Source organism: Amblyraja radiata, chromosome 31 (assembly GCF_010909765.2).
Source record: "Amblyraja radiata isolate CabotCenter1 chromosome 31, sAmbRad1.1.pri, whole genome shotgun sequence".
Taxonomy (NCBI): Eukaryota; Metazoa; Chordata; class Chondrichthyes; order Rajiformes; family Rajidae; genus Amblyraja; species Amblyraja radiata.
The window spans coordinates 17,864,744-17,892,705 of record NC_045986.1 but is presented as its reverse complement, the minus strand read 5'-3'; the positions used below and the strand labels follow the sequence as shown (position 1 = coordinate 17,892,705).

The 27,962-nt window shown below is 43.3% G+C and overlaps 1 protein-coding gene across 1 annotated transcript; it reads right to left on the bottom strand.

The window, feature by feature from the left end:
- Positions 1-15: 15 nt before the first annotated feature.
- On the bottom strand, positions 16-27,801 carry styk1 (serine/threonine/tyrosine kinase 1). Its single transcript, XM_033048001.1, has 10 exons — positions 27,555-27,801; positions 16,285-16,350; positions 14,667-14,807; positions 13,234-13,467; positions 9,414-9,595; positions 8,512-8,595; positions 3,800-4,017; positions 3,279-3,319; positions 2,682-2,778; positions 16-891 (listed from the first exon to the last, which is right to left on the bottom strand). The coding sequence occupies exons 2-10, from the start codon at positions 16,322-16,324 to the stop codon at positions 720-722; spliced, it is 1,209 nt and encodes a 402-aa protein (XP_032903892.1). The 5' UTR covers positions 16,325-16,350; positions 27,555-27,801; the 3' UTR covers positions 16-719.
- Between the last annotated feature and the right edge of the window lie 161 nt (positions 27,802-27,962).

Sequence of the window (27,962 nt, the reverse complement as noted above, 5' to 3'; positions counted from 1 at the left end):
GAAACCAGCTGCAACTTTAACCAGATTTTAAATTTATTTTCAAGTTTTGCAAATGCCTTCCAGTACACCACAATCTCAACTCACCCAAGAAAATTACTCCTACATTTGGAGATTCACAGTGACCTGTAGAATTTATCTGATATTTTTTAGTAGCAGCCTGTTTTACAAGTGCAGGGGTTGAAGCCAAAACAAAACTGATGTTATGTATTGGAACTTCACAGCAGACAGCTTAGTCAATTGTATATAACAATATGTTACCATTTCTTCTCCTTTAACTAAGAAACCTCACCACTAATCATGACCCGAGTACACTCAAGCTTATATTCTGGAGTTTACTGCATGCTACTCCCCGATTGCAACAGTCCAATTGCGTCCTCCAGCAGATTTATCTTTCCTCAGCCGTCAAACATCAGAGTGCAGTGTTGGTTGTACAAGTGGTTTTGTGTTAGATTCAAGCCATCACTGAATTTCAGCAACAGCAGTGAAAGATCCTGGGTTACCACAGCCCAAGAGGGCTTCTCCAAGTCATCAGTCATAACAGAGTATTGGGTTAATCCACTGCATAATCCAATCCAGTCACAGCTTGGCCAGCCAGAGCACAAATTCACAGTCTGTATAGCAGGCAGTATTCTGCGACTGAGATTAATACTCAGCATTTGCCTCAACACTTGCAGTTATAAAATGGTCCCAGCCAAGCAGCTTTTGCATTGTAGTTCTTGCTAGAAAACACCAGCAGCTTGCTTGTATTGGTCAAGGTCCAGATCATCGGCTACCTTTAGCAATTCAACCTTGTCAGCAGTATTCATCCAGGAATTGAGTTTATTGATCAACTCTGACCAGCTTGGCCGATCATATGCCTTCCATTGCCAGCAGTGTTTCATCAGATCATATCTGGAAGGGAAATGGCAAACAAAGTTACAACGTATGATTTTACAGGTTCCTAGGTCACGGTTCAACTCAATACGACTTTATGGCAGAGGGACTGGGGACGAGATCAGAAAATATGTGGGAAGAATTAATATTGGGGCCACCTATTGTAGATTGTTGCTTTGAACAGAAGTTATGATAATAATGAAGATAGACACAAAAAGCTGGAGTAACTCAGTGGGAAAGGCAGCATCTCTGGAGAGAAGGAATGGGTGATAAAGGAAACGAGAGATATAGACAGTGATGTGGAGAGGTAAAGAATAATGAATGAAGGATATGCAAAAAAAAGTAATGATGATAAAGGAAACCGGCCATTCCCAGCAGTTGTATTGAATTCTAATGGAAACAGTGATGGAAGAACAGGCTTGAACAAGCTCCTGAGCACAACAATGTGACAGCTGAATATCCACTGACCTCATTAACCATGAATCACACGTGTTACTGCTTCACTCTAATTGTGCATTTTCACTTAGCTCAGTGTTCGATAACTGCCAAACAGTTTCAGAACAAAGTCCTCAGCGCTCACCATTCAAAATAAACAATTTGAGAGATTAAAATAGGGAATGAAAACAGATTGTATTCTGCAATATAGTTGTTTTTTAAATCTGCAACAAACAAAGCTGTTTGAGTGCTGCGACCCTTAACATCAGCCATTTACTTTCTCCCCATGACCCTGCAGGTTTCCGCTTGGTGCACCAGTTTCCTACTCAACACTCGACTGTAACTTTTGCATTGCCGCACTCTGTCACTTCCAGGAGTTTTAAATGGAGGAGGAGCAAGCTAATTTCCTGCAATCTCTTCACTCAAGCTGCAGGATTAATTAGACATCTCTCTCCAGTAACCGGATGAGAAGCAACTCATTTTGGGCTCGAAGATTGTGGGGCATGTAGAAACAGTAATGCATACTCCAAATCCCAAAAGGTCTGAGATGCACCTTTTTTTGGAAAATACGATTGTTTGCTCACCTACCATCAATCCCAATCATGATTTGGAGAACCTCCCACAACATGTCTCCTCTCATCACTCGTCCTGGCAACCTGCCCAGGGTCAGAATTGCTTTGTGGCTGAAACTTGTAATCCGTTCTGCCACCTTCCATCTGACTGCTAAAGAGGCTAAATTATCACTGGTGGTCAGTTCATCAGCCACCTCGCTGCACAACTCCAAGGCTGATACCTTCCTAATGGATTACATTTGCTGATCTAGTGGAAAACAGATCAGCAGCCAAATACCATCAGTCTGAAGAAGAGTCTCGACCAGAAACACCGTCTCTTCATTTCCCCCGCAGATGCTGCCTGATCCCCAGAGTTCTTCCAGCACTCAAGATTTTTGCTCTAGATTCCAGCATATGCAGTTTCATGCGTCTCCACTTCACTATAGCCAGTAATCATTTAGTTTAGTGCTTAACCAGGGCTGAAGAGTAATCTAGTCAATATATAAATAGTGATTTGATTAGGTATGAAATTATTCTGGTGTGGAATTCAGAACAGAACATAATCTTAACAGAAGTGCTAGCCATTTTGGCATCAAGTCAAGACGCACATTCTTTGTTGCATAACGGCGTCTCTTCTCCAAAGTGGATTGCTTTTTTTGACATTTTTGAGTGAGACCAACAGATTTCTTTGAGAATGAAAGGTATTAGTGAGAAGCCACACTGGCTCAAACAACTAAGCAGTCTATTCCATACCATTGACTGTCTATTGTAAAGGCTCTTCATAGTTTGGCAATTTAGTTTGGTGAATGGGAAAGTACTTACAGTGCATTGCTGCTATTAGATGGTTTCGACATTCTATAATTTCTTTGCAGTTTTGGAAACACCTCCAGAGGCTGAAGTTCTGGATATGGAGGAGAACCTGCAAAAGTCATCAGAGAGTCAAGTAATTATTACTTAAACAGAAGCACAACGGTGTGTGAACTATCAACCCCTCAGCAGCATTCCCCAAGTCAAACATGCCCTTTGAAGCAACAACTTGCAGTAAAACACTGCAACCATCATAATCGTATACCTTTCCGATTAGAGAAATTAAAGGTCAACAGGATTGGTTGTAATGCAAAATGGTTTCCATTGACAATTATACATTCATTCCTTTTCACCTACACTATGAATACAGCCTCGAACTAACATCATATCTCAATGGATATTTAATCCTAGATGAATAATGGAGACATCGGCACCATTTGCAGTTGCTACATTTCCAAATACTCAAAGGAATTTAGATTGGATCCTTTAAATTGGATAATGATAAAGTGAAATTTACGGTCATTAGGGTCCATTAGCAAAATCACTGGAAAAGGTGCTAAGTATTGAATCATGAATGTATAATACTTGCAGTTAATTAGACTGTATACATACCTAGAGTAATTATTTCATAGGCAAGAATTCCAAAAGACCACCTGCAAATAAAAGTGTATAAATAAATGCGCAAATAATAAAGTGAATAAATAAAAATGCAGTTGCTCATTAAACAGAATCACACCCACTCTTTCTTATAAAGCTAATGGATATTTATCCTAATGTTCAATACAGTATTGATACTCTAATAGTTTGTCATTGGGTTTCTAGGTAGCATTTTAACATGTACTCAAACAGCTACAGATAATAATTTAATATTCACCAATTTTATATTTTCTGATGCGAAACTGGTACATATTGAACTGAGCTCTCTCCCTCAGTGCATGGATATCAAATACTCTACAAATGTTAGCAAGTCCGAAAGGAAAGGCTGTTGACAAGGCACAACAATGTCCCACTTGCATTCATAATCTTTACTGCAGGTTCCTGTTCACACTGGGCACCTACAATACATCGCACAACACTTCAGACCCCAATGAACTCTCCCCTCCATTCCAATAGGGAAACGCTCTTGTACTCACGTGTCACTCTTCTCCGTAATTGGCAGCTTCATTATCCTCTCGGGTGCAAGCCATTTAATGGGAACCTGGGCTGCTTTGTGGGATGAGAGAGTCCTCGTCTTGTAAACATCAAAGGCCAGGCTCAGGCCAGTCAGTTTAACGGTGAGATTGTCGTGGATCAGTAAATTCCGGGCAGCAACATCCCCGTGGATTAGGTGGTGCTTTGTAGTCAGATATTCCTGTTCCAAATGGATAAACAGTCTGAATAGAGAGTTTTGGATACGCAATGTTTTCAACTGGGTTTTAGTCAAAACAGAACTACAATTCTGCTCAGGAAAATGAACAACAGTTAATCTGTGGATGACAAGAAGAGCCAGAATTTCCATCTCTGCTCATAGCTGGAAGCTTTCAATGAGCTAACTGCGATCACATTATCAAAGCAGACAATAAAAAGGCTTTGTCTCAGAAACCCTCACGCCAGCTAATTCTGAAATTAGTTTACCCACCACCAGAGATTTAAAAAATTCTCTATCATCAGTCCCTGCTTTCTACTGAGTCACAGCAGCTTATTAAACATGAACAGTACTCCCGTCCACAACCTGAATGAACAGATATTCTTGGACGAAGCAGATAGAAAGAAAATGTAAATTCTAAACATGATCCTTTCAATTCAATTTACTACACACAGTGCAAAACGCATCAGAATCTTACCTTACAACCCTCAATCAGTTCACTGCTCTTTCTGGTGAATTAACTGTCCTTGATCTACCCCTGCACAACACACAATGGAGACCAACCATCTAGTCAAGGGCAACGGACTGGAATCTTGGCGGATGTTGAAGTTGGCCAAACCTTGCCATCCCAACTTCATCCAGTGCTTCAACATTTGCATTGCACTCTCAAAATGAAACCCTGGCTCCGTATTCTTTTTAAGATGGCAATTCCCCCTTTTACATTTAAAAAATAAATAAAAATACATTTGGAGAAATATGTGTGAGGAAACAAATTAGCATGAGAATGTCCACTTGAAATCTGATAGAATAGAAAATACTGGAATCTGACAGGTCAGTCAACATCATTCCAGATAGAAGCAAGGTCAATGTTTCAGGTCAATGACCCTGCACCAGATATTTATACGTATTAATACTGACATTTACAAGGAGATCTCAAACACTTAAAATCAATCGTGTACTTTTGAGGGGGTAATACAGACACAAAGTGCTGGATCAACTCAGCAGGTCAACATTCCTGGAGGACGTGATATTTCGAGATGAGGCCCTTCTTCAGTTTCTACCCTATTTCTGCAATACTTTTGCGGTATTATCACATTTGATGTGTCGCAGTAGCTCACTCTCACCCAACAGGGCCATCAGTGAGTTAATCTTTCAAAGAATCCGGTGTACTGGCCATTAGAACATCTTTAGGAAGGAACTGCAGGAGGAGGCGGTTGCCCACCTCTTTGCAGAGTGTGGATTTGCAAAGAGAGTCATGAGAGGTCTGCAGGGGTCCCTGTCACAGTTTATTTCGAACAGCTCCGTCACAGAGGACTTTGTGATTTATGGACCGTTCCCAGGGACGCATCTAGAGACTGACATCGAGTGCTGCTGGATGGTCATCAACTCGGTGAAAGACACTCTTTGGTCTGAACGAGCGTTGTTCACCACCCAGCGGAGCGAGATGTCCGTCGGGGAATGTTGCCGACTGGCCCGCTGCAGACTGCAGGAGCACGTGCTGAGGGACACACTGAAGCTCCGTGCAGCCAACGCCAAGGCTCGGTGGGGGACGACCATAGTCCAAGGTTCCTTCCGCTGCTGAACATGGGGGGCAGGGTGTGGTGGAGAAGCCCCTCAAAATGAGGGAAGGGATTCCACACCAGTGGGCCACATGAGTGGCAAGGGTGTGGGGTAAAATTGTGATTTGGGGAAACTATTGAATGTATGTATAGTCTCCGAGGATGTCGGATGGAGTCTTGTATGGATCTTGTATTGTATTTATTTATTTCTCGAATAAAGTATATTTAGAAATAAATAAATAAATAAATAACGAGGATAGACATAAAATGCTGAAGTAACTCAGCAGGACAGGCAGCTTCGCTGGAGAGAAGGAATGGGTGACGTTTCGGGTCGAGACCTTTCCTCAGACTGATCTTCAGACCCTTCTTCAGACCTGTCTCTTCAGCTGAAAATCTTTTGTTGCGTTACAACCTCAGCTGAAGGATAGGACAACCAGAATGTGCACAGTTTACTCAAATATCTGGAGTAGGATTTGAATCTACAAGCTTCTGAACCAGAGGCAGGAGTGTGTGCACTGACCCACGACTGGAAGCTAAAATTCCGATGAATTACCCGGTCTGACAGATTCATAATAATACCGAGGTTGTAGCAGTACCAGTCAATATCGTTTAAACTGGTCATGGAATCAATCAATGCTGTGCCCTTCAAACACTGAAGGTTTGGCACTCATTCATTCCTGCAAGAAGACATAGGAAAACTGGCTGAATGTGAACACAAGAGGTAGGTGCAATTTAATAGGAAAATGTGTGATGAGAAAGCATAAAAAGAGGCAACATAAATGGCATGGGCGTAATGGGTGTATTAAGATGGAGAGAGCTGGGTGTTCTGGGACGTAAATCTTAGAAAGTGGAGGGAATATCGAGAGAGCAAGTCGTGAAGCATATGGGATCTTTGTACTCAGAAACAGAGGCGAAGAATACAAATGTGGACAATTTACATTGAGCTTGTAAAAAGCACAGGTTAAGCCAGAGATACATGCCCTAACTCTAGTTACCTAACTCAAGGAAGAAATGACTGTCTTGGACCAAGGAAAGAAAGTTACTGGAAAGGTTGAGAGATGGGAGATTTTGGCCACAAGATTTGAATGGGCAAGCTGGGATTTTCTCCTTGAGCCAAAGATGTCACAGAGAAAGCTTGCTAAAGGTGAAGGATTAAAGCAAAATTACATTACAGAATTCTGAATGAATCCTCAACTCACATAAACACAGGAATAACAATATGATTAAGAAAATAATTAAGAATCCTTGTTCAAAGCCTTCAAAGTAAAACTTCACATTGTGGATCAGTGGATCGGTGACCTGGAATTACAGCAGTCACTTACAGAAGAGGTAAATGAAAAGACAGGGTTCCCCGAACAAGACTTGCACACATAGATAGGGTAAGATGCATTAAGAATTAAGGAGCAGCAGTGCATGAATTGGTGGGAAAAGTTCTTAACTCTTCTGATAAGGGCATAGCAACTCCAATGTGCAAATGGGCCAATTCTACAGAAAATACTGTTTTCCATTTCAGCAATATTTCTATGATTAAGCCCTAGACTAAATAAAGTATTCTTGAGGACATAGTGCCCTTGATTTGACTGGGAATTGCTGTCCAATCCAAGTATACGGCAAGTAATCTCTAAAACTGTGTCCAACCAAAGAGCTCGACTTCAGTGGTTCATTGACTTTAGACATTAGAGATACAGCTGTGAAAACAGGACCTTCAGCCAACCATCGGTCACCCCGTGCACTAACACTATCCTATACATTTACAATTTTACTGAAGCCAATTAACTTACAAAGTTACATTCATCTGATAAAATTAAAAACTTCAAAGTTAACAGAAAAATCTGAGCCAATGAAGTCCCAGAGATGGTGGCCAGCTACTTGTAGTTTTGACAACTATGCTCTGTGTACACAAGTGAACACTAAACTGCAATTCCCCAACACTCCTGTAGGGACTAACTCCCAACAGTCTCTGCAGGTTAGACTCAACACAAAACAAAGTGGTGGAGGAACTCAGCGGTCAGACAGCATCTGTGGAATGAATGGGCAGACGACGCTTCAGGTCAGGACCCTTCTTCAGACTCTGTGGAGAAAGGGAGGGAATAGCAGGAAAAGAGAGGTGGGGGTTGGGCAAAGGCTGGCACGGGATACCTGGATATAGGTGAAAGGTGCGGGGGGGGGGGTGAACGGCAGATGGGTGGAGTAAAGGACCTGTCCACTTGGGCGTCATTTGTGCGTCATTTACGCGACAGGCTGGTAGTGACTGTCACACGAATTTCGTCTGGCAGTATGACAGTCGTGCACCGTGCTCGAGGGCCCTGCTTCTTTTGGGAGCAATTTGCGATGTCGTTTGAACTTAGTCCAATCTCCGTGGCAAGGATTTTCCCAGTGAAAAATTTTAAAAACTACGCTTGCTTTATACCCGTGTGGTCACGTGGTGCGATGCTCAAATGAAGCACAAATGGCGCGCCGACGGCGTACGGGCGACGGGTGGTTACGGACGCTGACGCACGGTGACGCATAATAAATGAGCATAGGCAATGTTCGTGCGTCACCACGCGCTCCACGTACGCCGTCAGTACGTCAGCGTACGCCAGCAGTACGTCAGTGTGCGCAAGGGATACGGCACGCAGGTGGCGCGCGAGGATTTTGAGCATTCCAAAATCCTGGGGCACCGCGGGTTACCGTCTGTCACTGCATAAGCCAACACGCCTCACCACGAGTCACGACGCGCCGACCAATTTTTAGGATGTCGTGTAAATGACGCGCAAATGACGCCCAAGTGGGCCAGGCCGTTAAGTGACAAAGACAAAATGTGAAAAGTAGACAAAAGGGCGTCGGATTCTTTGTTACCCAGATACTCTCTGCTGTCCCAATACTTTTTGTATTGAGTAACTATAATATTTAGCTAGTTTCGGTAGAAATTGTTCTGACAAGTACAGGTTAAACTTACCAGTCCACATGCTACTTGCTTTGCAATGCTATATACATCTCTCTCAGTGAGTTTAAGTTCTCCTCCTCCAGCTTGAGCTTCTGTCTACACATGGGGAGAGAAAATAAATAATATTTTAAAATAATAAATAGGGTACAGCAGATAAATTCTGACACAATTCACTGACCACTAATATTTTGCGGTTCCTGTCTGCACATTAAGATGGACTCTGGGATTGGGCTAGGTCACTTGGTACAAGCTGACAGAGCCATAAGGGCTGATGGAGGATCAGCAATATATTGGGGACGCGTTGTGGTAGTCTCTGCTTTGGGAACTGTAGTTGAGCGAGTTACAGAAAATCACTGCGGTGGGTGCAGACTTCAGCCACAGTATGCAGTGGAAGGAAGGGATAGTTAGGGTGGTGGGCGGGGTGCAGTTTCGAATGCAGAAACTGATGCAGAATGATGTGTTGTGGATGACCACCCATTATCATATTGAATGGCGGCGCTGGCTCAAAGGGCCGAATGGCCTACTCCTACACCTATTGTCTATTGTTGTTGGTGCCGAACCCATCCAGTGAATGAAAGTCATTCCGCCTCACACTTGATTTGTGCCGTGGTAGAGGTGGACAGCTTTGGGAAGCCAAAAGACCTAATGCCCCTGATTTGCTTCAATCGTCATGATGTTCTGGTTTAGATTGAAGTCAATGGCCAACCCCAGCACAATGGTGGAATCATGGATTCATTAACCATTACCCAAAAAAACAAAATTGTTTGGGATATTTCTGCTGGCAATTTTCCAACAATTATAGTATAATCACATAACACAAACCAAATTCGGCTCACCCATAATGAGTGAAGCAAACTTTTAAAATGTGTTTCTTCCTAAAAAAAAAAAAAAGATAAAATAAATTATCTGCAAACCTCACGAGATTTCCACAAGGAGTGCAATAGGTTTCCCCCATTCACGAACTCCAACAGCAAGTACAGGGGCATTCTCTCTGTTTGACAGCCCAGCAGCTTCACAATGGATTCATGATTACAGATCTTTGTGTGGAACTTCAGCAGGTCCAGGTAGTCACTCAATTCCTTTGCACTTGCGTTGTCTGATGTAACAAAAAGCACCGAATTGTAAAAATCAAGAAAATTGTTCCTAAATCCTTTTGCTACGATGCTTCATTGTTCATGGCCATATCAGATAGACTTGGAATTTGAATAGAAAAGCTCATCAAAATTCCAACACGCTACTAGAATTATTTGGAGAGGTTACATTATGTTCCCACGGCAGGTGTCCTTGACGGATGTTAAAATAACTTTTTGGCGAGGAGTTCTTTGTAAATGTCAATTTCGTGAGGATGCCTTTGAATTACTAGATCCCATTAAATACTTGCTGAAGCACCTCCTGTCACTGCCTCTGTAGCCACCACATAACCCTATTCGAAAGTGTCTCGTGCAAGTGATTGGGCTTTCCATGGGGATCTGGAGAAACACTCCCGTTGGCCAGGCAGGTTGCGTGAAGGTTTACTGTTCTCCCCACCTGTTGCTGAACAGCATCAACCTTTCACAACCGACTCGAGCTTCACTTGTTGGTGCTACATCCCAGCGAGATAGAGTCATATAGCACGGAAACACGCCCTTTGGCCCAACATGTCCACGCTGACCTAGATGCCCCATCTACACTGCTCCCGCCTACGTGCATTTGGCCCATACCTCTACATATACCTGTCCAAATGTCTCTTACACATTATAATAGTACCAGTGATTCAGGAAACTCATGCCCAGTTAAGACAAACTGCTCATAGAATGGGAAAAGGGTCAAGTTCAGCACCAGCAAAACAAATTAAAAATCAATTCCTATACACCTCACTGTTGGGTTTGTCTAAGCAGCCAATGTAATCTGTGGATTAAACGTGCTTATAGCTCCCTCTGCTGAAAACTCTGCTTTTAGCCCAGCGCCACAGGAGTACAGACACGGGACTAGGAAGAACAATCTCCACCACCAGCCATCTGAATAGACCAAATGTGGAACTAAAAAGGAGCCACGCAGCCCACCAAGACCACCGCACTTTGTACAATATTTGATTGGGGATATTCTTTCCATGCAATCCCTCAAACCGTTTGTTCACCCACAACTTTTGGAAATGCTTAGCTCCTTATACTCTCTACAAACTGTGCTAATGTTATTATATTTTTTAATCCTTTCACAGCAGCTTTTAATTGTTTTTCAACCAATTGTCTACTATGGTCATTTATTGAACTACTGCTTATAGCTTGAAAAAAAATGAATTATAAATCAAAATGCACAAATGGTGACGAATGAGCCAAGGATCTATTTCCCACCAAACAATCAACGAGATTGTAGCGGTTGTTATTCACAGTACAAGGGTGATTAAGGCAAAAAACCATTAGAACACAAGACGCATCTGGGGAGCACTTGATGAGCCGAGGCCTGCAGCGCAATGTTTGGAAGTACATACTGCCAGATTCAGAAACAGCTTCTTCCCCACTATTATCACATTATTTAATTGACCTCTCAGCCTCCCATTCTATCTTTTTGTATCTACACAATTCAGTCTGAGTCTGAAGCAGGGACTCGACCCAAAAAACGTCACCCATTCCTTCTCTCCAGGGATGTTGCCTGACCCACCGAGTTACTCCAGCATTTTGTGTTTATTTTAGATGAAGGCAAAGCTGCCAGTTGTGCTATAAACAAAATCAAGAATGCAGAAAAGGGCAGAGTGAAGAACTGCAAGATTCTGGAGGGGTTGTGGGAGGTGATAGAGGCAGAGGCATGGACTTGGAGGGAATGAGAATTTTAGCAAGAGACCAGGTATTGCCATGTTGGGACCAATGCACACAAGAGTGTTAGGATGGGGGGGGGGGGGGAAATTAAATTTGAAGTCACTGTTACAAAGGATATTACCACCAGAACGTTCATGCATTCACTGGCTGATGTCAAGTGAGTTACATTACATGTTATCGCTTGTAAAGTGAATCTTTAGCAGCAACCGGAAATTAGAATAAGGTGCAATTCCTTCACGCTCTTCCAAATGAGCCACTCTGGCAGACAGCTTTCCTTCATAGCAACTGGTCCACGAGGCCAAACATGTGATGGCATCTCAGTCGGAATAAAAGATAAGCTTGACATAGAAAAGAAAATACAGAAATCTTTCCGCATCACAAACAAAACACACACTTGTAAAATAAAATTAAAAAAAAGACCAACCACAAAATCTCCAACCCACCACTCCCAGATAAAATGAGGTAATGGAAATTCAGACGTGAATATTATCACCACTGGTGCACTACAAAGCTGTGGCCTCTGCTCCTACTGTGCTCCCCATACACTCACGGCTGTGCAGCCAAATTCTGCTCCAACTCCAGTACACCACGGAAGTGGGCTGGATCTCGAACAGAGTGCAGGTAGGACAGCTTAGTAACGTGGTTGGGAAGGAACTGCAGATGCTGGTTTAAACTGAAGACAGACAAAAGCTGGATTAACAGCAGGTCATACAGCATCTGTGGAGAAAAGGATTACGTGACATTTCGGGTTGAGACCCTTCTTCTCGACCCAAAATGTCACCTATTCCTGTTCTCCAGAGAAGCTGTCTAATCCGCTGAGTTACTCCAGATTTTTGTGTCCATCTTTAGTAACTTGGTTTCCAGACAACAACCTCCCCCTCAACATCAGCAAAATGAAAAAGCTGAACATTGACTTCGGGAAGTAAGGTGGAATCAGAATGAATGGTGCTGAAGAGGAGACCATCCAGAGCTTCACGAGTGTAAAGAAACCAACAATTTGCCATGATCCACCCACATTGACAATAAGGTCAAGAAAGCACATCAACACCTCTACTTCCTTATAAGGCTAAGGAAATCCAGCGTGTCTCCAATACTCCTGATCAATTTCTGCAACTGCACCATATCTGGATGCATCTGGATCCAGTCTCGATGCATCATAGCTTGGAATGGCAACTGCTCAACCCAAGGCCTCAAGAAAATAGAGAGAGCTGTGGACGCGGGGCGGCCCAGTCCATCACACAAACCAAGAAGCCTCCACCTGCCGCAACCCCCCTCCCTACCCCCTTGAGTCCATCTATACTTCATGCTGCCTTGCGAATGCTGCCAAGAGAATCAACTCCTCACCCCCTGGTCATTAACTCTTCTCCCCTTTTCCTGGGCAAAATAAACCATGCACAATCAATTCAAGAACAGATTCTTCCCCACTTGAATGAGACTCTTGTTTGGATCTCCCATAAGGATGTATTCCTGATCTTCCAATATACCTTGTTCCGGCACGTGCACTTTTCTTTTTAACCTAACCTCTGTAGCCATTACACTAAATTCTGCACTACAATGCAGCTTAGTTATATGGGATCTTTCTCTTTCTTCCACCCCCCCCCCCCCCCCCCCCCCCCCCACCCCCAAAGACCGGTGCTTAATCTCATGAAATGGACTGGGGTGAGCATCCAAATGTGAAAGAATGGAACCCAACCTTAATCTTCCAGATGTTTAAGTGCAGTAACTGAGATACCAACTGGGTGCCAGATGTTGAGCTCTGAATAGGGTAATCATGATCACACGTCTCAATTGACAAAACACAGTGAATATATTTAAAACGGCATTCATAAAATTATAGAAAGTAGACTTCTACAGCCAACCCTACACTTGAACACAACTGAGATAAGTTACCACAAAGGGAAGAGAAAGAAACACAAAATGTGAAGGGATATTCTTTACTTACCATGAAGAGACTTGAACACAGCTTTGACTTCTCCAGACCCATCCAGAGAGAGGATGTTGGCCATATACATTGGGCCATAACTCCCACTCTGCATATATTCCAAATTACCAACTATGTGTTCGGGGGAAATTTCCCACTGCTTCAGAGAGGGGTCTTTAGTTGCCAGCATCCGTTCAGTTGCCGTCGACAACGATCCATTTTCAATCTCCAGCTGACGGACAGGCTCAGATTTGTCTAGAGATAGAATCAAGTTAAAAACCAACATTTATGGGATGTGATCTGTGCAGTTTAGAGGTACAACGCGGAAAAAGACCCTTCGGCCCATCAAGTCAGCAAAGACCAGCGATCGCCCCGTACACTAGCACTATCCTACTGTATACAATTTTACCCAAGCCAAATAACCTACAAACCAGTACGTCTTTGGAGTGTGGGAGGAAATTGGAGCACCCGGAGAAAACCCACAGTCACAAGGAGCACGTACAAACTCCGTACAGACAGCACCCCTAGTCAGGATCGAAACCCGGTCTCTGGCGTTATAAGGCAGCAGGTCTACTGCTGTGCAGCTCTTTTGGCCAATATTCTGACCAATTGGTCCACAAACCACACGTCATTATATGTAGTGGAAAAAATGCAGGGAATGGACATCATAGTGTGAATTACATAGTAATATCTAGAGAAAAATCATAGGACTGGGACAAGGGTTTAGAATATTTTAACGTCCAACAATGCAAACATGAAATAGACAAGAAACAGAGAAAATGATTTGCGACTGTCAGAATAAGAGTACTGATCAGCCCAGCACCGTCATCTTCCCACTACTGATCAGATTGATGGTATATTTTACAAGTTATTCACATTTAAAACTTTAAGATTTAGACTTTTTACATCTTCTCAGTGTCAAAAATCCAAATCCTTGCTAGCCCTGCCCGCAGCAATGTTGCAATCACAGAACACTGAGTTTTTAAAGAGCACGTTTTTAAAGTCTAAGATGAGTGGGGGGGGGGGGGGGGGGGGCGCGGGGGGAGGCAGGGAAAGTGCAATTGGGTTCTTTTTTTAAAGTCCAGGCGGTGTGCAATTGCACTTTTTTTTAAAGTTTAAAAACAGGGAGGCAAAAGAGGGGGAGGGAATGCTGGGGATAAGGGGAAATGAACCGCCCCAGCACAGTGGGGGGGCTATGGGTGAGTGGTGGAATATTGCGTTGGGGAAATGGTTGCGTTGGGGGACCAGGCCTCCCATGTGACAGGGACCCAACGGGTCCCACTCGGTCTAGTACTCCTCTAAACCTATCCGATCTAGCCTTTAAGGGAATGTGCTTTATTTAAGGGCATTGCCTTGAATACTACTGAGAATAGATCGATGCACTAATAGGACCTCAGAAGTGATAATATTTATTCACATCATTTAATTTATCACAAAGGAATAGTTCCACACACCTTGCAGGAGGATAACTGGTGCACGCTCCCTCTGTTGCTTCATTTTACAGGTCTTCCATATGATTATCGTGATCAGAACCACAGAGGAGATGCCAAGGATGACTGGGATAATAATAATCCCATTGTTTATACCATTCACATCTGAGATGGGAGGAAGAGAAGTATCAGCTGCAGTTGTGAACATTATTTTAAAATGTAGATACTAGGAGTCGAAAATAAAAACAAAAAACTGAAGTCTGGATGGATACAGCATCTCAACTTGAAACACTGACATCCATCTTTTGCCTCCATGGATATTGCGTAACCCGCTATGTTTGTCCAGTATTCTTTTAATTTTTTCCATTGAATTTTAATTTCCTTGAATATTAGTTTTCACGATTGGAGATTTGAACTACATCATTATAACCAACATTTATAAAAGCTGATTAAAAAAAGTGTAGCTGGGTGGTGCAAATTGTAAATATTTGTTAGTTACAAATCAAATAGGTGGCTCCCAATATTGACTCAGGACAATTTAAAGTGCTCCCCAACCAATGAGTGTGGCACTGATAAGACAAATAGCAGAGAAATTGCCAAAGCAACATTCTAGATAAAACAATGTGACAACTGGGTATGCATAAGGAGGAATTGCAGATGCTGATTTATACCGAAGATAGACACAAAATGCTGGAGTGACTCAGCTGGTCAGGCAGCAGTCCTGGAGAAAAGGAATAGGTGACGTTTCGGGTCGAGACCCTCCATCAGACCTCTGATCTAGGCCATTGGGCGACTACCCAGGTCTGATAATTGGGTAATTAGTTACCATGGTGCTGTAGGAGATTTAATTAGAGGGCAGGGGAGGGCAAGATTCCTCTGCCATCGCGTAACGAAATAATTTATGTCAATTTTCGAACACAACATCCTTAGCGGCCAGGACAGGGTAGATTTTGAGATATTTTGACTGGTGGGGTAAACTTGAATGAAGGGATAATGTTGAAAGATTAGAGAGCAGTCATTTAAAACTGAGGTACAAAGCAGGGGGGGGGGGGTGACTCTCTGGAATTCCCTTCCCCAAAGGCTTGTAGAAGCTGGGTCACTGGGAGAGAGCAGAGAATTTATTTACAAGAACAGGGAATTCAGGACCATGGGGAACCAACACAGAAGCAGTTTTTTTGTTTTTTTTAAAGTTTAGTTTATTGTCACGTGTACCGAGGTACAGGGACACGTTTTTTGGATGCGTGCCATCCACTTAGTGGAAAGACTATACACGATTACAATCAAGCCGTCCAAAGTGTACAGACACGGGATAAAGGGAACAACGTTTGGTGCAAGATAAAGTCCAGTAACGTCCCATTAAAGATAGTTTGAGGTTCTCCAATGAGGTCGATAGTAGGTCAGGACCACTCTCTAGCTTTGTGGCAAATCAGACCTTTTAAATGGCGAGGCTAGAGGGGCCGAGTGGCCTATTGGTGCTTAAGTTCTTGCATCTAAATGCAAAAGCAGACAAGGACTGTTCAGGGCAACAGATGCCTGTTTCCACACTAGTGCAAGGCTTGGACCAGCAGAGTTCTAACTGCAAGTGCTGGCACAGAGCATGAAATTGAAGAAAAGAACATTCAAAACTAAACAGGAGACTTACTACATCGATTCGAGATGCTGAAGTTACAGTGGAGGGTCATTAGAATGAATCACAGAGTGGCAGGACCTGCAAAACATAGAAGAATTGACATGTAGTCACGGAGAGATGCAGCACAGAAACTGGTCCATCTGCCCACCGCACGCCTTCAAAGACCCACCCTCCCCAAAGAGATCTTATTCTGCCCCAGAATAAAAATTCTGTGTGATTCTAGTTCTAGTATATGTGTGGGTGATTCTACCACCTTACCATTAATTGGTGTAATTTACAGAGGCCAATGAACTGATCAACCTACATGTCTTGGGGATGTGGGAGGAAACTGAAACACCCAGAGAAAACCCACTCTGTCACAGGAGGAACATGCAAACACCACAAGGACAACACCAGATATTGTTCCAGATGGAGCTGGCAGATTGATTTGCTTCTCTTTGTCCTCCCCATTCCCACTTTAGCCCTTCATTTCAGCCATGTATAATCTGTGCGGGAATTCCTCACATTAAATATACAGAAGGAATAGTCATGAGTCTGACTGGATTGTTTTCATCACCTTGAACTTCTTCCAGTGCAGGGTGCCTGTACAATGTATCCTGTGGCCCAATGGCCATAACTGCATTTGGCAGAACCCTGAAAAAACACCAGCGTCCTTTTCCCACTCTTACCCAATTAATAGACTAATTAAACACTACTGCATGTTACATGGAGTTAGTTATACAGCAGAGAATCAGGCCTTCAGATGACCAATTCTGCACCAATCATCAAGTAATCATTTGCACTAATCCGATGATATTTTCCATCATTATCTTCTACCTCTCACTGACACACTCGGTAATTGACAGTGGCCAATTCATTTCAGTTTGCACGTCTTTGGGATACAAGAGGATGCAGGAGCACAGGGGAAAACCCCACAGTCAGAGCGAGAATGTGCAGCCTCCACACAGGCAGCACCCGAGGACAGGATCGAACTGAGAGGCAGCAACTCGATCAGCTGCCTCTCAAAAAAATATTATCAAAATGGACGACAGCATGCTGTGCCACTTGTAATTGGAAATGCATTCATCCAAAATAATCTGAACTGTTATCAGAGTTGTTCCCAATGGACATCCAAGACGGTAGTTGTTATGACTCACTGATCAAATACAAGCTGTAGCAAACAAGCTCTGTTATGTGTGGTGACTGACTCAGCATCTGGTGCCAATGCTGCTAAAAATATTATCAAAATGGACGACAGCATGCTGGTCAAATGGCAGTCCTGAAAGGAGCAGTGTGAGTGGAGGCGAGTTCACAACATCCACATAATCCAACACTTGCGGAAAAAATATAACAGCCCTTGGATTCTGCACCGGGTCAGAACCGGTCCGTTGTCAGCACCTCACTGACAGGTGGAAGGTCTGTGTGGTGAAGAAATCAAATTTCCTTGAAATTATTTCCATTTTGATTTACATCTTACAGGTTTATAGTCGATCATATATTGAATGTTACATTTAAATTGTTTCATTTAATTATTATTTTACAACATTTTTTAAATAATTTCTCCATATTCAAAAATATTTAGTGGCATTTGACAGCTGGCAGAAGCAAGGCAGGCCCCATCTGGCTGTCAGAGGTTTCAGGGACAGGTCAACCTAATGGGCCTGTCCCACCCGGCGATTTTTTAGGCGACTGTCATAGTCGTAGCAGGTCGCCGAAAAACCGGCGACAACCTTCGTCACCCTGGCGACAACCTTCGTCACCCTGGCGACAACCTACAACAGCACCTATGTCAAGCTACGCTCCTTGGCGTCAAACTCACTGTCTCCGAAAATATTTTAACATGTTGAAAATTTAGCGGCGACCAGAAAGACGCTACGACTTTTTGTGCGACTGAGGAGACGACTCCCGGCGACCACCGGCAAACATGTGGTGACAAACTAGTCGCCTGTAGTGGCCTAAAAAAAACGCCTAGTGGGACAGGCCCATAAGGCTCCTCACTAATCTGTGGTGGACTTGCTGATGTTCAAGCCACTTCACACCCTGGTGGGCCTGGAGACCAAGCCAACTAGGTAACTAACAATGATCTATTCTACATGTTCCTTGATCTCCATTCCCTTTGACTGTTTTCGCACCTTCTAATTCCTTATCTATACACTTCCGTATATATGTACCACCCACTCCCCTGACATCAGTCTGAGGAAGGGTCTCAACCCAAAATGTCACCCATTCCTTCTCTCCAGAGATGCTGCCTGCCCCGCTGAGTTGCTCCAGCATTTTGTGTCTATTTTAGGGAGATCATCCATATCTAAATGTGACTGATTCAACATTGGGTGATGGAACACCCGACAGCAGCTGTACATTGGGTGATGGAACACCCGACAGCAGCTGTACGCTGAACTGCAAAACATTGTTTATAGCTGCAGCCATAGCCTGGAAACTTCGACCGTATTATCACCAAGAGAGAGTCACTGTGGAAGAAACGTCTAATGCATTTGCTGCCCTAATCTCAGTTTATTAGCAAATGCAAATAGATTAGTTTGTTGCGTGCTAACCAGTCGGCAATGTAATAATAATAATAATAGTCACTAATATTAAAACTGCCTGTTTCTCCAAGGTACATCACCTGCTTATTTCTTCCTCATATGGAAGCATTTATTCAGCATGACTCTTCAATTTCTGTCCTTGGCTAATTACGTAACACAAAGCCACTGTCCAATTTTAAATAATTGTTTTACAAATGTTTTTAAGTCTATTCATTAAATATTAACCACATCAACTTTTATCAATCCCCTTTGTTGCTTCAAAATCAATTCATTCTTTAATGACTCCATGCTATTATTAACCCTTTCTTTTCTGAAAGTTCAAATGACAATGGAGTGAACATTCATTCAGTCTACTTTGTCATCTACTACTAGTGTACTTTTTCTTTTAACATAGTTCACTTTTCTCTCTCCCTCTCAAGGTTACTGATATGACACATATAATATTTTCTATATCAATAGACAATAGGTGCAGGAGTAGGCCATTAGGCCCTTTGAGCCAGCACCGCCATTCAATGTATCCATTCATTGTATCCAGGATACAATCCACATGTTTCGAAGTTTCTCACTCTCTGCCTTATGGGCCTGTCCCACTTGGCAATTTTTTAGGCAACTGCTGGCGACTGTCATAGTCGTAGCAGGTCGCCGAAAAAACCGGCGACAACCTACGTCATCCTGGCGACAACCTACGACAGCACCTATGTCAGGAGAAGTCAAGTTATGCTCATTGCGTAAAACCCACTGTTGCCAAAAAATGTTCAACATGTTGAAAATTTAGCCTGTAGTTGCTTAAAAAAAAAATCGCCTAAGTGGGACAGGTCCATTATTTTTATGACCTTTTCTGCTAAAATTTTAATTGCCCCAATATTTGAACACCATTTATTTATGCAGAATAACTATATTGACAGTAGATTACTGGGTGGTGTCCAGAGTTAAAGCAATGGGACACCAAACTAATGGAAACAGAGAGAGCGCCATGGTGTTTAGTACAAAAATGGTCCAGAAGATTTTAGAAGGCAAAAATAAAAACACACAACAAAATGATTCAGCGGAGAATATGTATTCAAACTAGGGACCAATCGTAAGCAGGAGTAAGATTAGGCCACTCGGCCCCTCTACATTGCACTACCATTCAACAAGAACACAGGTAAACTTCTATTTCAAAACCTCTTGCCGGCCTTATTCCTTTAACACTGATTCACTTAATTTGAAGACATCACTGATGTCCTACGAACTGAACTTGAAATTCTTCAGTTCTAAATGGACAAGAATGCTTAGTGAGCATTTTGGGGTTGGAAAATAGTTTGTATGTTTAGTTTAGTTTAGTGATACAGCGCAGAAATAGGCACTTTCACCCACTGTATCTGCGCCGACCAGCGATCCCCGCATACTAACTCTATCCTGCACACTAGGGACAAATTATAATTTTTACCAAAACCAATTAACCTACAAACCTGTACATCTTTGGAGTGTGAGGGGAAACCTGAGCACCTGGAGAAAACTCACGCATTCACGGGGATAACAAGACAGTACCCGTAATCATGATTGAGCCGGGGTCTGCGGCGCTGTAAGGCAGCGACTCTACCGCTGTGCCACCATGCTGCCCCATGGAGAACAAGTTGTTCAGTTGAGCCCAACAACTACAGAGATTCAGATGTTACATTCAATGAGGGGCCAGATTGTCAAAAGTAAGCTCGTGAACATCAAGGTAAAGAGTACAGGTGGTTTGCAGCTTAGTTTCCCTAGTGCTGCATCCTCTAAAGACCATGTCATAAAAGGGCAGATCTATTTTAACTTTGAATGTATGTGGCAGGAAAAGAGTAACATTGCGATATTGAACTTTGGTTTAGTTTAGAGATACAGTGCGGAAACGGGCCCATTGGCCCACCGAGTCCGCACTGACTAGCGATCCCCGCACGTTAACACTATCCTACACACACAAGAGACAATTTACATTTATACCAAGCCAATTAACCTACAAACCTGTACGTCTTTGGACGTCTGTGAGAGAATGCTGCAATGCATTGGCTGTGTCATTTCTATTGATCTGCAGACCCTTGGGATAATGAAACAGCTAGCTGGATGCGTGCACATTGCCACTAACTTACCAAATAAGAAAAACAAATCTCACTGGGTGTAGCTTTAAAGCAAAACGGACAATGTTGACCACCGACCAACCTCTTTTTAATGAATTGAGTAAACAGGCTCAAATAAATCCACCAACAAATCTGTTGACTGTTAGATTTCATTCAGAGGTGTTTGAACAATGATAGTGCACCTGTGCATGCATTAAAATATCCATTAATAATCAACTACAGTGGAAGTATCAAAAGGAAAATACAAAGTGCTGGAGGAAACCAGTGGGTCAGGTAGCATCTGTCAAGGGAAATTTCTGGGTTGGGACTTTTGATTAACTGATAACCTTTTGATTATTTACCTTGGCATAGTAGTATTAAATAGTTGTTTATTTTAAATAACGAATATTTTGTTTATTTTAATTTAAAAGACCATACGGACCTCAAATATATTTACATTAATATACAAGTTCCAAAGACTTTGGTGAAGGCAGAACATCAGTGAATCAAGTTCCCTCAAAACCCAGTAGACCATGCTAACTGACTACAATCTCCGTTGTTGCCTAATGAGAGAGATTGTCTCATCTTTTGGGCTTGTTCAAAATGAAGTGCAAAAAGCCAGTGTTACCGACTGACAAGAGATGGAGGCGTATCGGAAAATGATCACCCCACCGCTAAAAAAATAATCAGCACATCATCAGGCTCATTCAATCACGGCACATGGCAAATTGGGAATCCTTTGAGGAAGTTCCCAGAAAAGATTGTGTACAGAGGCTGCTCCTCCACCCCACTATAACAACACATTAATAACCAATTTCAGGGGCAGATTTCAAACATCTGCCAATGAGTAGTGAAGGCAATCGACAGCTGTCCAATAGCCACCTCAAAGAAAATAGATTCAGCAATGAACTGCTGGGACTGCACTGATGAACACCATCGTGGTTTGTTTTATTAAAGGGCCAAGTTTAATTTTCGTTTTATTTTATTTATTGCTACAAAATGTTGGTATTGCTGCAAAACATAGATGAGTACAGCACAGGAAGTGTGTGTGTGTGTGTGTGTGTGTGTGTGTGTGTGTGTGTGTGTGTGTGTGTGTGTGTGTGTGTGTGTGTGTGTGTGTGTGCTGATTATGAAGCTAAATTAAACTCATCAGACTTGACTGCAGATGCCATGGTCCATATCCTTTCATCCTCTGTTGTCTAAAAGCTTCTAAAGTATTGCTGTCGTACCTACTTCCATGGTTATCCCTGGTAGCACGTACTAGGCACCTAGCACTCTCTGTGTTATATCATCCAAATTAAAAAACTTATCACGTAAATCTCCTTTGTACTTTCTCCTTAGAGGTATTTGACACTTCCACGCAAGAAGACTTGGCTATCTGCCCCACGGATACCAATCTAAATTTTATATACTTCTAAGATAGATACAAAATGCTGGAGTAACTAAGCGGGCCAGGCAGCATCTCTGGATAGATGGAATGGGTGACAGGTCGAGACCCTTCTTCAGACTTACTCCAACATTTTGTGTCTATCTTCGGTTTAAACCAGCATCTGCAGTTCCTTCCAACAACATTTGATATATTTCTATCAGGTCACCTCTCAGGCTCTGTTTTCCAGAGAAATCAACCTTTGTTTCACCAGCCTTCTCCTTATACTCTCTAATCCAGGCAACATCTTGGTGAACCATGTCTACAGCCTCTCTATGCCGCTAAATATTTCCCTCAGTAGTGACAAGAACTGCAGACAATACTCCAAATTTAGCCTAGCCAAAGTTTTATACGCATAGATAGGAACTGCAGATGCTGATTTATACTTCAGAGTTTGAAGAAGGGTCCCAACCCAAAATGTCACCCATCCTTGTTCTCCAGAGATGCTGCCTGACCCAGAGTCATTCCACCACCTTGTGTCAATATCAAGATTTTATACTGATGCACAATGACTGTTTATTATATGCAACACCCCGACCGATGAAGGCAAGTTTGCAGTACACCTTCTTTGCCACCTATCTACTTGTGTTGCCATTCCAGGGAACTATGGACTTGCACGCCAAGATCCCGCTACACATTAACACTCCTTGGAGTCCTGCTGTAAACTCTGTACAGAATTAGTAATTCAAAACAAATAAAGCTCAAGAAGGAACTGCAGATGCTGGAAAATCGGTAGACAATAGTGCTGGAGAAACTCAGCGGGTGAGACAGCATCTATGGATCCATAGATGCAAGCTCACTTATATAGTTCCAACACACCTATTGATAAGTGTTTAAATGTGAACAAGAGAAACCTTAGGCAACGTTCCACAGTAAGCATCTAAAAGACAGAAAACTACACTTAAGAAAATAGTCCTTCAGCACAACTCATGAGGACATAAGGGATAGGAGCAGAATTAGGCCATTCGGCCCATCAAGTCTGCTCTGCTATTCAATTGTGGCTGATCTATCTCTCCCTCCTAACCCTATTCTCCTGCCTTCTCCCCATAACCGCTGACACCCGTACTAAACTATCTATGTCTGCCTTAAAAATATCCATTGACTTGGCCTCCACAGCCTTCGGAGGCAAAGAATTCCACAGATTCACCACCCTCTGACTAACTCCCTCCAAAAGGAACGTCCTTTAATTCTGAGGCTATGACCTCTCCCACTAGTGGAAACATCTTCTCCACATCCACTCTATCCAAGCCTCTATCCATAGTCAGCAACTCACCACCCCGACCAAGATCTGTAGCTGAGGCAGTCATAAACTTGATCTGGCAGACCAGTGTAGTTGCAGTCAGAGAGGAGGAATGATGGCTAGTAAAGGGGATTGAGTAAATGAGATTATACAGTGTTCCATGCACAAATGGGATGCAGTGATGATTCACCGGACTAGTTCCTGGAATGGAAGGTTTGGCATTAGAGTGGAGATAGAGTAAATAAGGGTTGCATTTCTAGAGTTTAAAACAATGCGATTTTACCTCAATGAAATTCATAAGAATTCCTTTGTGCTCACATTTAGCCACAAGATAAAAACACTGGGATATAGAAATGCAATGTAATAATGACTCATTAAAGCATTGAATAAGATCAAAGTGCAACCAAATAACATTTAGAAACAATGAAAGCAAAGTGGGAGTGGCAAATGAAACCTAAACGTAAAAGAATTGATAAATCTTTTATGAAAGTTCAATTGTTGTCCCTTTTCCTTATTTCAGATTCTGAGAGGACGTTTGACTAACCTAGAGGTTCTTCAAAAATGTGACTAGTGAGGGATGTAGGTTTTTCATTTGTCGGGTTTATCTTCCCAAAGCGTATCACTCCACATTTGTCCAAATAAAATTTAATCTGCCATTCCTTTACTCTATTTCCCAAATTGATTTAGATTTTGTTGTAATCTTACACAACTTTCTTCAATGTCCATTACACCACCAATTTTGGTGTTGTCCACAAACTTAATAATCATATCACCTACATTACACAGTACCATTCTAGTGAGGAGCCTAGAATATCATAGACTACTCCAGGCACAGAGAGGTTGCAATGATGATTTGCCGGACTGGTTCCTGGGATGGCAGGTTTGCCGTAGGGACAGAGATAGAGTACACCGGGGCTGCATTTCTAGGGTTTAAAATAATTAGATTTTACCTCATTGACATTCGTAAGATTTTGTTTTGAACAGGGCACATCAAGGGGAGTGCAGTGAGATTGATTCCCCTGCTTAAGTTAATGCAGGAGGCGGGACCACATAATGAAGGTATGATCTTGTACAGCACTGAAGGAGAAATGCAATGTCAGAGATAATAGTTTTCAATGAAATACTACGGATCATTCTCAACATGAGGAGTGGGCTATTCATAATGGAGGCGAACTCTTCTTCAGAGAGGTGAACTGAAGAAGGGTCCCGACACGAAACATCACCTATCCATGTTTTCCCTGGATGCTACCCGAGCCGCTGAGAGAGTGTTGGATATAGCTCTTGGGGCTAACGGAATCAAGGGATATGGGGAGAAAGCAGGAATGGGGTACTGATTCTGGATGATCAGCCATGATCATATTGAATGGTGGTGCTGGCTCGAAGGCCGAATGGCCTACTCCTGCACTTATTTTCTATTTCTATGAGTTATTCCAGCACTTTGTGTCTTTTACTGTAAAGCAGCATCTGCATTTCCTTGTTTCTGCATTACTCTGTAGACCTGTCACCCTGCCTCTCTAAAGGGAAGCCCCATCAGGAACTTTGTCTAAGAAAAGTGACGAACAATACATCAAAATGAAATCAAAAGTATTTTAATTGAACAATTATAGTGGCTGCCAATAAATTCCAGATGACAAACATGGATAGGTGAAAGCACACGTGGCAAAGGAGGGGTTAAATTGGTTAGATTTGGACTAATTGTACGCCATCAGTCCAGTGTTACACAGCAGTGTGTTCATTAGGACGACCACAATTAACCAACACTCTCCACATCTCATTTTTCCATCACAAAGACCTAATACTGTGACTCAAATATAATCCTTAAGGCTCATCTGCAAGATTTACATCTAATCTATACGTTTTAAAAGGGATGTTTATGGTGACGAACAAGATACAAGAATCAGGCTTGACTCAGAATAAGGAATCGCTGACCCTGTGGTGGAAGGGCCTGAAGTTTTTAAACCCATTACAATAGAAAAAAAAATAGGTGCAGGAGTAGGCCATTCGGCCCTTCGAGCCTGCACCGCCATTCAATATGATCATGGCTGATCATCCAACTCAGTATCCCATACCTGCCTTCTCTCCATACCCCCTGATCCCTTTAGCCACAAGGGCCACATCTAACTCCCTCTTAAATATAGCCAATGGACTGGCCTCAACTACCTTCGGTGGCAGAGAATTCCGCAGATTCACCACTCTCTGTGTAAAAAATGATTTTCTCATCTCGGTCCTAAAAGACTTCCTAAAAGATTACAATAGAAACTGATGTGTGAAATGAAGGAGTTTTTCATCCTAAAATAGACACAAAAAGCTGGAGACTCGCTACCACAGCCGCTGGTGTTTTCACAAGCGTTTCATCCTTATGGGGCCAGTGATCCCCTGGGTACCAAGTACACAGAGAGATGAGAGATCAATAACTACAGAGTCGACATCAGGAGGAGAAAAACATCAATGTTGCTGCAGGAAGGTGTCAGAGTATGTCACATTCTATTTACTGCACCTCTCATCTCAACCACAGTTCATTTAACCCCACTGAAACCTAAAGCACTCTGCCAGCCCCCACACTCAGTACTGTTGTATCAAATAGATATCTTAAACCGCACAGTCTGCCAACGACTCAACTCCTAAAGCCACTTCACGCAAGCGGCTTGCATAACCTTCAGTGGCACACTAGGCTCTGGAAGAAAGGGCAGCACAAGATTCAGGCACAGTTTCTCCTCAGCTGTTATCAGGCAATTGAACAGTCCTCGTTAGCACGAGTGCAGCCCTGTCCTCCCATCTACCTCATTGGAGACCTTTAATCATCCTTAATGAACTTTATCATATTAAATGTTGTACCCTTTATCTGTCCACTGTGGACAACTCGATCATAATCATATATACGTTTCCCTTGGTCTGGATAGCACGCAAACAAACGCTTTTCACTGTACCTCGATACAGGTGGCACCAATGAACTAAACAATCAGGGGGAGTAAGAATTCACAGGGGGATGATAGAGACATGCAGCTCCTATACAAGTTCTCGAATAACATCCAGTCTTCTAACACATATTATAGTTTATTTACTACCTTGCTGCAGAATAAACGCTCTAGAGACTAGATGCTTATCATTGCACGGGAACATCTCGACTTCAATTCACTCCATCTGTCGCTCCCAGCCCAGTGTCTACAATACTCACCCGCGGTTATTTATCCAACTGCACTGAAGGTTTTCCTTGGACACTTCAGTCTTTAGAATGAGGCCCGCTGGCCGGACAGATGGGATGGAAACACGGGGTGTGGGTATCGGGATCATTACGCTTTAACAAAGTCGTCCGCTTCCTGGCAACAAACGCGCGTCCATCACAACAAGAGATGGGGAGGGGAGGGGGGGACACGAATGTACCGGCTCGCCAGCGGCCTGTGACTACAACCTTGGTACGAGGGGGCTGCATTGTGCCTTCTACCTTAAGCAGAGCAGAAACAATTCCAGGGATACTCAGCAGGTCAGGCAGCATCTGTGGAGCATCTGTGGAGAGATGATATTCAGGTCGTTGCACTGTGTGTGTGTGTGTGTCCCCGCTGGACTTGCAGGTCACACACACCTCTCCTGAAATCCTCAAGATTTGACCTGCAAGTTGAACGCTGCTCGTCTCTCTAAAGACGCTGACTGACCCGCTGGGCATTTCTCCGCCCCCAACGTCTGTCCTTCTCTCCGCCCAACACAAATGAAGCACCATCTCCGTGGTAACTCCGGGCGACCCTGCTCCTGAACCCCACCCACCCAACAAGCCCAGCGGAGACTCCCAGCCCTCGGGAGTTATCGTGAACCCCCGGGCCCGGGACGTCCCAGCTTAGCCGGGGAACAGGAGCGGCGTGAATGAACCACACCCCAGCGCCCTCAGCCTCAAGCTGAATGGAATCAATGAGACTGGCTCCCCCGACAGCTCGCAGAACAGGAGTAAATACGACGCCGCTTGAAGCAAAACTTTGCATTTCAACCGGAGTTCACAGCGGGGAGGGCGAGAGAGGAAAGGGGTCTCTCACCCAGAGCGATTGTCGTCAGTCCGGCCCCGGGACACATGGGCGATATCACTCAGTCTCCATCCGATGCGACCGGCTGCTCCAGAAATCCACGCATGTTCTATTTGCTTTCGAAAGCCGTTTTAATTCTCAGGGCAGCTTGTAGTTGACGCTTGTTACTGATCCTCTCCCTCGGGCTGCAACCAGGTTGTTGTAAGGAGCCGGAGGCTGGAGCCACTGCACACCTCTCCTGGGGTGTGGCTGCCAGTCCAGTCCCCCTGTGGCTCCGTCACCCGAGACACTCATGTACCTGGTATTACACCCACCGAAGCGCGGCGCAATTACACACCAGCCTCGGCGGCAGCTTCGGGCAGTCTTGAGCAACACCTCCCGCTTGGGTAGGAAGGAACCACAGCTCTGAAGATCTCAGTC

Bases quoted from the DNA above. Each gene is read 5' to 3' on its own strand.
- styk1 (XM_033048001.1), bottom strand. From the start codon at position 16,324: ATGACCCTCCACTGTAACTTCAGCATCTCGAATCGATGTA. The intron at 9,596-13,233 runs GTAAGTAAAGAA...TTGTTACATCAG, and splicing joins TGTGTTCAAGTCTCTTCATG to ACAACGCAAGTGCAAAGGAA. The intron at 4,018-8,511 runs GTAAGTTTAACC...CATTTGGAACAG, and splicing joins AGCAAGTAGCATGTGGACTG to GAATATCTGACTACAAAGCA.